Source organism: Pan troglodytes, chromosome 2 (genome assembly GCF_028858775.2).
Source record: "Pan troglodytes isolate AG18354 chromosome 2, NHGRI_mPanTro3-v2.0_pri, whole genome shotgun sequence".
In the NCBI taxonomy this organism is placed as follows: Eukaryota; Metazoa; Chordata; class Mammalia; order Primates; family Hominidae; genus Pan; species Pan troglodytes.
Window position 1 is genome coordinate 15351253 of NC_086015.1, and position 12073 is coordinate 15363325.

The window sequence follows — 12073 nt, forward strand, 5'->3', positions numbered from 1 at the left end:
CTGTCTGGGTTTCTTTCAGATAGGATTTTCCTACTGCTGTCATTCTCCATTTTTCTTAACCCTAAAATAATTAAAACAGAGGATATCTTAAAAGCCAATATACATTTGAAAAGATGCCCAACATCATGTCATTGAGGAAATAAAAATTAAAACCATAATGAGATGCTACTACATATCCATCAAAAGTATTTAATAAAAACGTCTGTACCAAGTGTTGTCGAAGATGTGGAGCAAATACTGCTGGAAAAATGTTGGGCAGTATCTACCAAAATTAAAAATATCTATGGCTCAGCAATGTTACTCTCAAGTATATTACTCACTGAAATACCTACATAGATAGAAGCAAAACACATATACAAGAATGTTTACAGAAGCATTATTCTCAATAACCAAAAGCTGGGAATAGCTCACACGTTCTTCAATAATGAAATGAATAATAAATTTAAGTATATCCTATATGATGAAATGTCATATAACAATGAATCTGAGTGAACTATTAATACAGAAATCAACATGGCTGAATTTTAAAAACATAATATTAAGTGAAATAAGTTGGACCTAAAATAATACATACTCCATGATTCCATTTATGTAAAGTTAAAATAGGCAAAACCAAGGTATGGACTTAGAGTAGTTGTTACTTTTGAAGGCAGTGGTTAATGACTGAGAGAAGGCATAAGACAGCCTTCTTTATACTTGGGATTTGTGTAATGTGTCTGCTTTACTTAAATAAAAATGTTTATTTAAAAATATGAAGATAGATAAATTATAGATTGTTCTCTGAGGGAGACAATCCACAATTATCCAGGTGGTAAGTCTACACAGTGCAAATGGGCTTCCTAACTACTGACTGAGGTACTGCTGCTTAATAGGGAAGTTCAGATGGGGAGAGCAGAGGGAACCAAAAGAACCCACGTCTTAGAGGATTTTTTCTAAATGTCTTGTGAGCATTTTTTCCGCATTTAAAAGATTTACTTGTTGGAATTATTTATGTGCAATAGATTGTAGAAAGAAATTCACCTAGAAAGAAATCACAGCCAATTCATCATTCAGCCTCTAAACACTTGGACAGAGGAGCCATATATGAATATGTTCAAAAGAGTTAAGGCCATCTCCTGTGGGTATCAGAGAGGCATAATTAGAATGCATTGAATTCTCTCCAACTGGTTTGCTGAAGCTCTTATGTGAGCTTTTTCTTTTCCTTCCTTTAAAAAAAAAAAATAAATAAATAAAAATCCGGGCATGACAACAGGAGTAGCAGTTTCCAGTCTGTTGAAGTTGTTTGCTTCCGTGACCGTACCATGCAGGGGGCGAGAGACGTTGCCCACAGCATCATCTTCGAAGTGAAGCTTCCAGAAATGGCATTTAGCCCAGGTAATTTGCCGGTCTTTGAAAATGCATATAATTATCATTTATCAGAAACGGAACCAGGTTTACTTTCTTTTCATATCGTCACAATGGCAGAAGAAAGGAAGAGAAAAGTACAACTTGTACCTCTTTGCCAATGCAGACACCTACTTCGAACAGAGGGCATGCTCTGCTATTCAGACTGGAACAAAGGCAAAGATTGTGACCAGGAAATTTTCTCTAGGCAGTTTTTTCAGTCTTCAGGATTTGTTCCCCTCTGCTCCCCCCGTTTTCAATTTTACTTTTCTTTAACACAAAATCTTTATTCCTGTCCATTCTTAAAGGAAGGATGAAGTATTAATGCACTTAAATATTTATTTGTTATATACTTAAAGTTGTATGTGATCCTGTTCTCCATATAGTAAACCAGTCAGGAAAAATGCCATTTCTCCTTCCACATTTAATATCTTCATTTGATCCTTATGTGACAGTTATCAGCTTTTACCCCCATTTTATAAATTGAGAAACTTAGACTGAGAGACATTTTATCTATAGAGAGATGTATGTGTGTGTGTGTATATATATATATATATATACACATATATATATTTACATATGTCTCAGAGATTGAATACATATTCAAGTTTGAGTAAAATAAGGATATAATGCCCAGCTCCGGATATATTTCTTTTTTTTTTTTTTTTTTTGAGATGGAATCTCACTCTGTCGCCCAGGCTGGAGTGCAGTGGCATGATCTTGGCTCACTGCAAGCTCCACCTCCCGGGTTCGTGCCATTCTCCTGCCTCAGCCTCCTGAGTAGCTGGGACCACAGGCGCCCACTACCACGCCCGGATAATTTTTTGTATTTTTAGTAGAGACGGGGTTTCACCATGTGTTATCCAGGATGGTCTCCATCTCCTGACCTTGTGATCCGCCCGCCTCAGCCTCCCAAAGTTCTGGGATTACAGGCGTGAGCCACCGCTCCCGGCCAGCTTCGGGAATATTTCTTACCCGGAATCCATGTCCTATGTCAAAGTCAGAGCACGATGTCTGGCACATCATAGGTGCTTAATAAATGTTATGTAAATTTCCTAGCTCACATAAAGCCCAGCACTTTTATACTTCTTGCCAGAATAATTCCTCATCTCTATGTGATTTATATGCTTTTCAGAGCACTTTCACAACATTTATTATTATTATTATTGAGGCAGAGTCTAGCTTTGTCACCCAGGCTGGAGTGCAGTGGCATGATCTCGACTCACTGCAACCTCCGCCTCCCAGGTTCAAGTGATTCTCCCTCCTCGGCCTCCCAAGAAGCTGGGATTACAGGAGCCCGCCACCATGCCCAGCTAATATTTGTATTTTTAGTAGAGACAGGTTTCACCATGTTGGTCAGGCCAGTCTTGAACTCCTGACCTCAAGTGATCCACCCACCTTGGCCTCCCAAAGTGCTGGGATTACAGGCATGAGTCACTGAGCCTGGCCTCATATATATTATTTAGCTTGTTCCTTATATCATCCTCATGGTTCCAAGGCACATTTCTTTCCTTATGCCATAGATATGCCTTAAAATGTGTGTGTGTGATGGGGGAGGTGATGTCAAAATCTCTTCCAAGGCCAGGCGCCGTGGGTCATGCCTGTAATCCCAGCACTTTGGGAGGCCGAGGCAGGTGGATCATCTGAGGTCAGGAGTTCGAGATTGGCCTGGCCAACATGGCGAAACCCCGTCTCTACTAAAAATACAAAAATGAGCTAGGTGTGGTGGCGGGTGTCTGTAATCCCAGCTCTCAGGAGGCTGAGGCAGAAGAATCGCTTGAACCTGGGAGGTGGAGGTGTAGTGAGCCGACTGCACTGCTGCACTCCAGCCTGGGTGACAGAGCAAGACTCTGTCTCAAAAAAAAAAAAAAAAAATCTCTTCTGAGATATCTTTTCTAGAGTGCTACAGTCAGAAGGATTCAGGATTGGCCCACATGACATTTTTTCAGCGATTCTATGCTCTAACACACATGTCTTTACACAATTCGCTGAAAGATTGACAGAGTACTTCTGCTTGATCAAAGGACGATGCTGCTTTTCAGTTTAGAGCCTTTGCCTTTCTGCTGTTTTTAGATATTTGCATTGGATGTAGCACCCTCTCCTGGCAAATTCTAAAATAGCTCCTGTGTAATGTTAACTTACATGCTATACCTTTGTTTTATTAAACCGCACTTAAAGATAGTCGCAGGGGTGTCCAATCTTTTGGCTTCCTTGGGCCACACTGGAAGAAGAATTGTCTTGGACCACACATAAAATACACTAACACTAATGATAGCTGATGAGCTAAAAAAAAAATGCAAAAAAACTCAATGTTTTAAGAAAGTTTATGAATTTGTGTTGGGCCACACTCAAAGCCGTCCTGGGCCATGGGTTGGACAAGCGTGGTCTTAGGGAATGAGGTGAGAGTTAGCTAAAAAGTAATGTGGGTCTGGTCTGTGTGTCTGACAAGCTGCCAGGCACCTTCCATGGGGTAATCACTTAATTCTGCCAACCACTCTGCAGAGAGGCAGTTTTCTTTCCACTTTTATGACAAAGTAACTGAGTTATTCTTACATCCTACTCTCTATGATAAGGCTCATGCTTGATGATGCTGACATTTTTTTTGCTTTTTTTGAGACAGAGTCGTGCCCTGTCGCTTGAGGCTTGAGTGCAATGGCACGATCTCGGCTCACTGCAACCTCCGCCTCCTAGGTTCAAGCGATTCTCCAGACTCAGCCTCCCGAGTGGCTGGGATTACAGTCGCGTGCCACCACGCCTTGCTAAGTTTTTGTATCTTTAGTAGAGTCGGGGTTTCACCGTGTTGGCCAGGCTGGTCTCGAACCCCTGATCTCATGATCCACCCGCCTCGGCCTCCCAAAGTGCAGGGATTACAGATCCACCCGCCTCGGCCTCCCAAAGTGCTGGGACTACAGGCATGAGCCACTGTGCCCGGTCATTTTTTTTTTTTTTTTTTGAGACAGTCTCGCTCTGTTGCCCAAACTGGAGTGCAGTGGCAGGATCTCGGCTTACTGCAATCCTGGGTTCAAAAGCAATTCTTCTGCCTCAGCCTCCTGAGTAGCTGGGACTACAGGTACACGCCACCACACGTGGCTATTTTTTTGTATTTTAGTAGAGACGGGGTTTCACCGTGTACCCAGGCTGGTCTTGAACTCCTGAGCTCGGGCAATCTGCCTGCCTCAGCCTCCCAAGGTGCTAGGATTACAGGCGTGAGTCACACGTCCGGCCGATGCTGACATTTAAACCCAGAAACCACACCGTATATTTCCATTTGAAAAAGGTTTTCTGTCGTCCACTAATGCCTTTAACACATCTTCTTTATGCCTGATATTAAATGTAGATTATTTAGCTTAGGAAAGGCAAATGAATTTCCTGTTTTTCATGTAAATTAATATGTTGCCTCTTAGCTGTAAATAAAACTTTATGGTAAATACAACTTTATAAAGAATTTTTCTATATCATAATGTAAACTGAAAATATAAGTATGGTTGTACTTTTCAATACTTCTAAGACATCCCATAGTTGCCATGGTAATGGTATAAGGAGTATTATTTTAAATTATTTTATTTTATTTTATTTTTTGAGACAGGGTCTTGACCTGTCACCCAGGCTGGAGTGCAGTGGCAAAATCATAGCTCACTGCAGCCTTGACCTCCCAGGCTCCAACCATCCCCCCAGCTTAGCTTCCCGAGTATCTGGGACTACAGGCATGTGCCACCACACCCAACTAATTTTTGTATTTTTTGCAGAGACAGGGTTTCACTATGTTGCCCAGGCTGGTCTTGAACTCCTGGGCTCAAGCAATCCTCTAGCCTCAGCCACCCAAAGTGCTGGGACTACAGGTGTGAGCTACCTTGCGCAATTGAGGAGTATTATTTTAAATATCCTATGTCTTCTTTTGCTTCCTCATGGTGTGTTGTGTTAACAGCTCTGGCACCTGGTGGAGGAAGATGGCAGACACTGCTGCAGGTAGAGATCCCATCTTAACTCTGTTTTTTCTTGTGCTCCTCCTGCTTGCCCACTATGGGAGACAGCACCTAATTTTTTCCTAAATAATATTTTCTTGGCCAGGTGTGGTTGCTCATGCCTGTAATCCCAGCATTTTGGGAGGCCAAGGCGGGCGGATCATGAGGTCAAGAGATTGAGACCATCCTGGCCAACATGGTGAAACCCCGTCTCTACTAAAAATATAAAAATCAGCTGGGCATGGTGGTGCGCGCCTGTAGTCGCAGCTACTCAGGAGGCTGAGGCAGGAGAATCGCTTGAACCCGGGAGGCGGACGTTGCAGTGAGCCAAGATAAGTGCCACTGCACTCCAGCCTGGCGAGACAGCAAGACTCTGTCTGTCTCTCTGTCTCTCTCTCTCTCTATATATATATAATTTAATTTGGTGTATGTCTTATAGGTATAGATTATATGGAGGCAGGTATGGTAAATTACATACTATTGCCATATGTGTTATTTTTTTCATTATTAAGTTTAAAGGGCATCTAATTTTCTTAGAAATGGCTATAGCCTTTATCATTATTATTATTATTATTTGAGAGATGAGGTCTTCTTATGTTGCCCAGGCTGGCCTTGAACTCCTGGGCTAAATCCTTCCTCCTGCAATCTTTCCTCCTGCCTTACCCTCCCAAGTAGCTGGGACTACAGACATGAGCCCAGCATCTGTAACCTTTTGAGTATAGAGAACTTTTAATTTGAAATTATGTCTTATTTTTGTCTAATAATTTCTTACCTGTATCAAGAGAAAACCTAGGCTGGAGTTATGGATTACAATACTAGGCTGTGATTCTGTAGTTCTTGTCAAGTTCCTGTGCTATGTATCAAAGACACATTAAAAAAAAAAAGTTTTATTTTCGGTTCAGGGGTATATGTGGTTTGTTATATAAGTAAACTTGTTTCCCAGGGGTTTGTTGTACAGATTATTTGATCACCCAGGTACTAATACCTAGTACCTAGTATTTTTTCTGATCCTCTCCCTCCTCCCACCCTTCACCCTCAAGTAGGCCCCAGTGGCTGTTGTTCCCCTTTGTGTCCATGAGTTCTCATCATTTAGCTCCTACTTATAACTGAGAACATGTAGTATTTGGTTTTCTGTTCCTGCACTGGTTTGCTAAGGATAATGGCCTCCAGCTCCATCCATGTTCCTGCAAAAGACATGATCTCGTTCTTTTTTTATGGCTGCATAGTATTTCATGGTGTGTGTGTACCACATTTTCTTTATCCAGTCTGTCATTGATGGGCATTTAAGCAGATTCCATGTCTTTGATGTTAAGAGACACATTTTTAATTGAATCTAAGAGTAGTAATAAAATCAAACAAAATATCAATTAATGGCAGGTGGGAACTCTTTTTTTTCCCCACAGAAAAACAATTCTGAAGTCTTAACCTCTTTATGAAACTCAAATCTGACTGGGTATGGTGGCTCATGCCTGTAATCCTAGCTGCTCCGGAGGCTGAAGCTGGAGGATCACTTGAGCCCAGGAGTTCAAGACCAGCTTCAGCAACATAGCAAGACCCTGTCTCAAACAAGAAAACTCTATTATTTCAGTTTTAATTTTTCATGGCATTAAAAAATACCACATCAGAGTGCCCGATTTAAAAGGGGGAAGGACGTTTGTTTTCTGGCTTCTTGCTGTGAATGATACCCTCAGCCAAACTGGGGCCCAACTAGCTTTCAAGGATAATTGGCCCTATGGTTTCTCATTGGCCGTCCTATCCCAGAAACAAAAGATCATGTAAAGGAAATCAATACCTTCTAGGTCCCGTAATTATATTGGGCAATACTATTTTTTTAAATGTCAACAGCTGAAAAGTTTCCCAAGGAAAGGAAAATTGTGATCTTGATAGAAATTCAAAAGTAGGAGAATGGACAAAGAAAACCAGTGTACAGGCCGGGCGTGGTAACTCATGCCTGTAATCCCACCACTTTGGGAGGCCAAGGCGGGTGGATCACGAGGTCAGGAGATCAAGACCATCCTGGCTAACACGGTAAAGCACCATCTCTACTAAAAATACAAAAAATTAGCCGGGCATGCTGGCAGGCGCCTGTACTCCCAGCTACTCGGGAGGCTGAGGCAGGAGAATGGCGTGAACCCAGGAGGTGGGGCTTGCAGTGAGCCAAAATCACGCCACTGCACTCCAGCCTGGGCGACAGAGCGAGACTCTGTTTCAAAAAAAAAAAAAACAAAAAAAAAAGAAAACCAGTGTATAATTAGAAACAAAATTAAAATTCCCCCAGTCCCGTACATCTTAACTTCAAGTCAAGGAGTTTCTGTTCCTGCAGAGTCTGTTGCTTAAGGCAGACAGTGGAGGTGATGCTGGAAGTATAGGCTGTGGTGGGGTGAATTTCTTGCTTAGGAGTTCAGGTTTTATTGTGAGCAGTGGGAATTCAGTGAGAAAGGGGGAGTAGCAGAGGTCCTGAGATGTAGGGAGCGCAAGAGAGTGGGATCCACTAGCAAGATTTACAAGGCTGTGGTTCCACCAAGGCAAGCAAAGCTTTCATTAACATGAGAAGGTAGCAGGCGTGTTCTGCAAAGCAATTGAGATGTTTAAGAGAATTTTGCAACAGTAGAATAGAGCAATGTTTCCCTGAATGTGTCCCTTGAGATTGTAATTGGTATACAGGGAAATGAAGGGAGATATGGAGAGCCACGTAAGTGTGGGAAACACAAAGCCAAATCAAATCACGTGGGTTCTGTACTGCAGGTTTCTCAGAGCTTTTATCTCCCTCATGTGCAATGTGAATGGCCAGGTTTGAGTGGTAGTGGGGGCTGGATATAGAAGATAGATATAAGTATAGAAGCATTTCCAAAGTCTGTTTAGCTACAGGATCCTTATCCTCTGAGATTATTGAATAGGACACACTTTGGGAACTGCTAGAATTGGAGTTAACTGGAGTTACAGAGGCTCCCATAGCAGGGATTAAAAGAGGGCTGCGAGGAAGGGAGAAGTCAGGGAAGGGAAACTTCTGAATGGATAAAGATGAGCTTAAAGGAAAGGGCAGCTTAATCAAATGACAGTCACCTTGGACTGTGATCTGCTCACAGGTACAGAAGGGACATACTTAATTTAAAGGTTCAAATCCCAATAGGAACCTCAGTGAAGGGGTGCTGCAGTTACATTGGCTTGGCTTGCTTAGATAGAGAAGCCTCAGTGGGGTTATACCTACCCCAGAAAAGATTGTCTTTTTTTTTTTTCAGCAACTTCCAATAACAGTGAAAGTTGAGCCACCTTGGGCCAGAGTTGAGGGCTATTTCAGAAGCTCCTGTACAGGAAGATTGCTTAGGTTTGATGGTCCCTAAACAAGATTCCCAGTAGTTGGGAAAGATGGGGAGGCAACTGTGGCAAGTCTGTGGAAATTCAGGCCCTCAAATCTCTTTTAGAAAGAAGCAAACCAAAAGCTTGTCAATGCATGGGCCATTATGAATGTCGATCTTTTTTATGTAAGGTCGCTGCTTGATCTGCTTGTTTTTATTCTTCCCTCCTTCATTAAACTTTGTGTTTTATTTGCCTTAAGATTGTCCTAAAGCAGTTGGATGGGAAAAGAACCAGAAAGGAGGCATGGGACCAAGGATGGTGAACCTCAGTGAATGTATGGACCCTAAAAGGTATATTTGGGAAGCTGTTTTCTCCAGTCAGCCTTTTTGTAACCAAGACACACACCAAATTCTGTCAGGTCAACACAACATTGTGTAATTCAGCCCAGGGGGTGCTGGTCATGCTGCCGTGTGTTACTCTGCTCTTCAATTGAAGTTTGGTTGTGAGAATTAATATTAACAATGCATATCCTGAAGGGCACAGTCTTCATCTGTTCTAGACATTCTAAATTTTGTTCTTGTTTCAAGCTCATGCTCTCAGACCACCAGCATACCTGTACTGCCTTTCAGTCCTTTATGCATTGTCCTCTAGCTTGGTCCTATTGGCCCACTCCCCCCACCGTCCCCCACCCCGCCCCAGACGGAGTCTTGCTCCGTGCAGGCTGGAATACAATGGCGCGATCTCTGCTCACTGCAACCTCTGCCTCCTGGGTTCAAGTGATTCTCCTGCCTCAGCTTCCTGAGTAGCTGGGATTACAGGCACGCGCCACCATGCCCTGCTAATTTTTTGTATTTTAGTAGAGACAGGGTTTCACTGTGTTGCCCAGGCTGGACTCGAACTCCTGACCTCGTGATCCACCTGCCTCGGCCTCCCAAAGTGCTGGGATTACAGGCATGAGCCACCACACCCAGACCTTATTGGCCCACCTTGAAGGATATTAGAAGAATTATTTCATGGAAGCCAGTATTGTGTTTAAGGGCGAATCTGAGTGCACTTTTTTTTTTTTCTTTTTTTTTGAGACAGTTTCACTCCTGTTGCCCAAGCTGGAGTGCAGTGGCATGATCTTGGCTCACTGCAACCTCTGCCTCCCGGGTTCAAGTGAATCTCCTGCCTCAGCCTCCTGAGTAGCTGGGATTACAGGCGCCTGCCACCACACCCAGCTAATTTTTGTAATTTTAGTAGAGACAGGGTTTTACCATGTTGGCTAGGCTGGTCTCGAACTCCTGACCTCAGGTGATCCACCCGCTTTGGCCTCCCAAAGCGCTAGGATTACAGGCGTGAGCCACTGTGCCTGGCCTGAGTGCAGGAGATATGGGAGGCGCTCCCATATGGGAGCGCAGGAGATATGGGAGGCCTTATTAAGGAGATACGGGAGAAATTTCTGTTTTCAGTACTAGGAAAAACTTTCCTCTTAATCAGATGGTGTGTTTTTATTCATGGACACCATGATTCCTATAACTGGTCATGCTCTTCCCTTTTCACCTTGGCTGCTGGAACTCAGTATCAAATCTGTGGCCCCCTCATTGCAGAGGACTCCAACAGCATGCTGCTGGGTGGGAAGCTTTCTCCTCCCTGCTTACCCTCCAGTTTAATTTTCTTTTTCCTTTGATCCCAATTTCCTTATTATTTCTTATTTTCTTGCATAGCCACTTGAAATCTTTCAGAACAAGATTATTGCACAAAGGAGTGACTGAATAAGTAAATCTCTCCTTTTCTAGGTTAGCTGAGTCATCAGTGGATCTAAATCTCAAACTGATGTGTTGGAGATTGGTTCCTACTTTAGACTTGGACAAGGTTGTGTCTGTCAAATGTCTGCTGCTTGGAGCCGGCACCTTGGGTTGCAATGTAGCTAGGACGTTGATGGTAAGTCGGAGGTGGGGGGTGCAAATGGCACCTTTGAAGTTGTAGCTTCTCTTCTTGTTTTACTCTTCATGATTGCCTTCCATCTCCCAGCTCCCCATCCCCTCCATCTCTCCCTCCCTTCCTTTTTCCTTTTCTTATCTTTTTAAGTGTAAAAGAAATACAAACTTTTATCATCAGATAGAAACAGAAAGTCCTCCACACCCATCGCAAGTCCCATTTCCTATTAAGCAGACTTTGTAGATTAGTATGCAGCCTTTTTCCCAGATGTTATTGTAGACATATCTAAATATAGAGAAATCAGTATCTTTGCTGATATTTATTTGTATTTATAAAGATTAGATCATAGCATACTATCTATAACAGGTTTTTATTTTTAACTAGATAGAAAAATGACTGTAGCTACCTTTCTGTGTTTCCATAGTATGTATATGTAGTATTTTGTTGTATGACTATGTTCTTTATTTAATCAATTTCAGATTACTTTCTATTTTTTTCTATTAGATACTGTTCTCTATTAGAGAACATTCTTATACTTGTATGTTTATATATCCATAGGATTTTTTTTTTAGGAAAAAAACCCTGGACATAGAATTACTGTGTTAGAGAGAGTATAGAATTTGAATGTCAATATTTTATATATTTGTTTGTCATTAATTTTTTTTTTTTTGAGACAAAGTCTCACTCTGTCACCCAGGCTGGAGTGCAGTGGCATGATCTCAGCTCACTGCAACCTCCACCTCCTGAGTTCAGCGATTCTCCTGCCTCAACTTCCCGAGTAGCTGGGACTACACGTGTGCACCATTACACTTGGCTAATTTTTGTATTTTTAGTAGAGACGGGGTTTCACCATGTTGTCCAGGCTGGTCTTGAACTCTTGCCCTCAAGTGATCCGCCTGCCTTGGCCTCCCAAAGTGCTGGGTTTACAGGTGTGAGCCACCAAGCCTGGCCAAAAATGTTTTTCAAACGAAATTGCCTTCCAAAAATGTTACACATATGAGACACAGAACTTTTTTCCACGCTCTTGCCAAAATTGGATATATCAACTTTTGAAATCTCAGTCAGTTAAGTAACATTTATTGTTTGAATTTGTGTTTCTTTAATTAGCAAGGATGAGTTTAATTTTATTTCTTTTGTGAGTTTTATTTCTTTTATTCATGTTCTTTGGGTTGTGTCTTTTATTGATTTAGAGTTCTTTTTCTTGGGGAAATTAACCTTTTTTCTGTAGTATGATGCAAATATTTTTCTTAGTTTATCTAAGGTGTCTTTAGCCATATAAAAGTTTTTTTCAGCTTTATGTTATTATATGTGTCAGTCTTTTCCTTATTGGGTTATGGAACTCTTGTTTTTATGTTAGAGCTTTATGAATGTGGAAATTTTTTGGTTACATGATAAGGGGTAAAGATCTAGCTACTTTTGCACAAAATGGATTGTTAGTTGTTTTAATGGCATTTATTCAGTAATCTAAATCATCATTTTTCTGTCTTTATCAAATGCTAAACCCCCTTATA

At 41.8% G+C, this 12073-nt stretch overlaps 1 protein-coding gene across 25 annotated transcripts in view; it reads left to right on the forward strand.

Moving 5' to 3' along the window:
* The window catches only part of ATG7 (autophagy related 7), a 283351-nt gene that overhangs the window by 59521 nt on the left and 211757 nt on the right, over positions 1 to 12073 (forward strand). For 23 of the 25 annotated variants that reach the window (XM_016940476.4, XM_016940479.4, XM_024355330.3 and 20 more), the window contains 3 exons: positions 1253 to 1374; positions 8902 to 8992; positions 10421 to 10565. In XM_016940476.4, coding sequence (XP_016795965.2) covers positions 1253 to 1374; positions 8902 to 8992; positions 10421 to 10565 — 358 coding nt within the window. The remainder of the gene's footprint in view (positions 1 to 1252; positions 1375 to 8901; positions 8993 to 10420; positions 10566 to 12073) is intronic. The other 2 variants (XM_063806607.1, XM_054680381.2) reach the window with 1 other exon arrangement.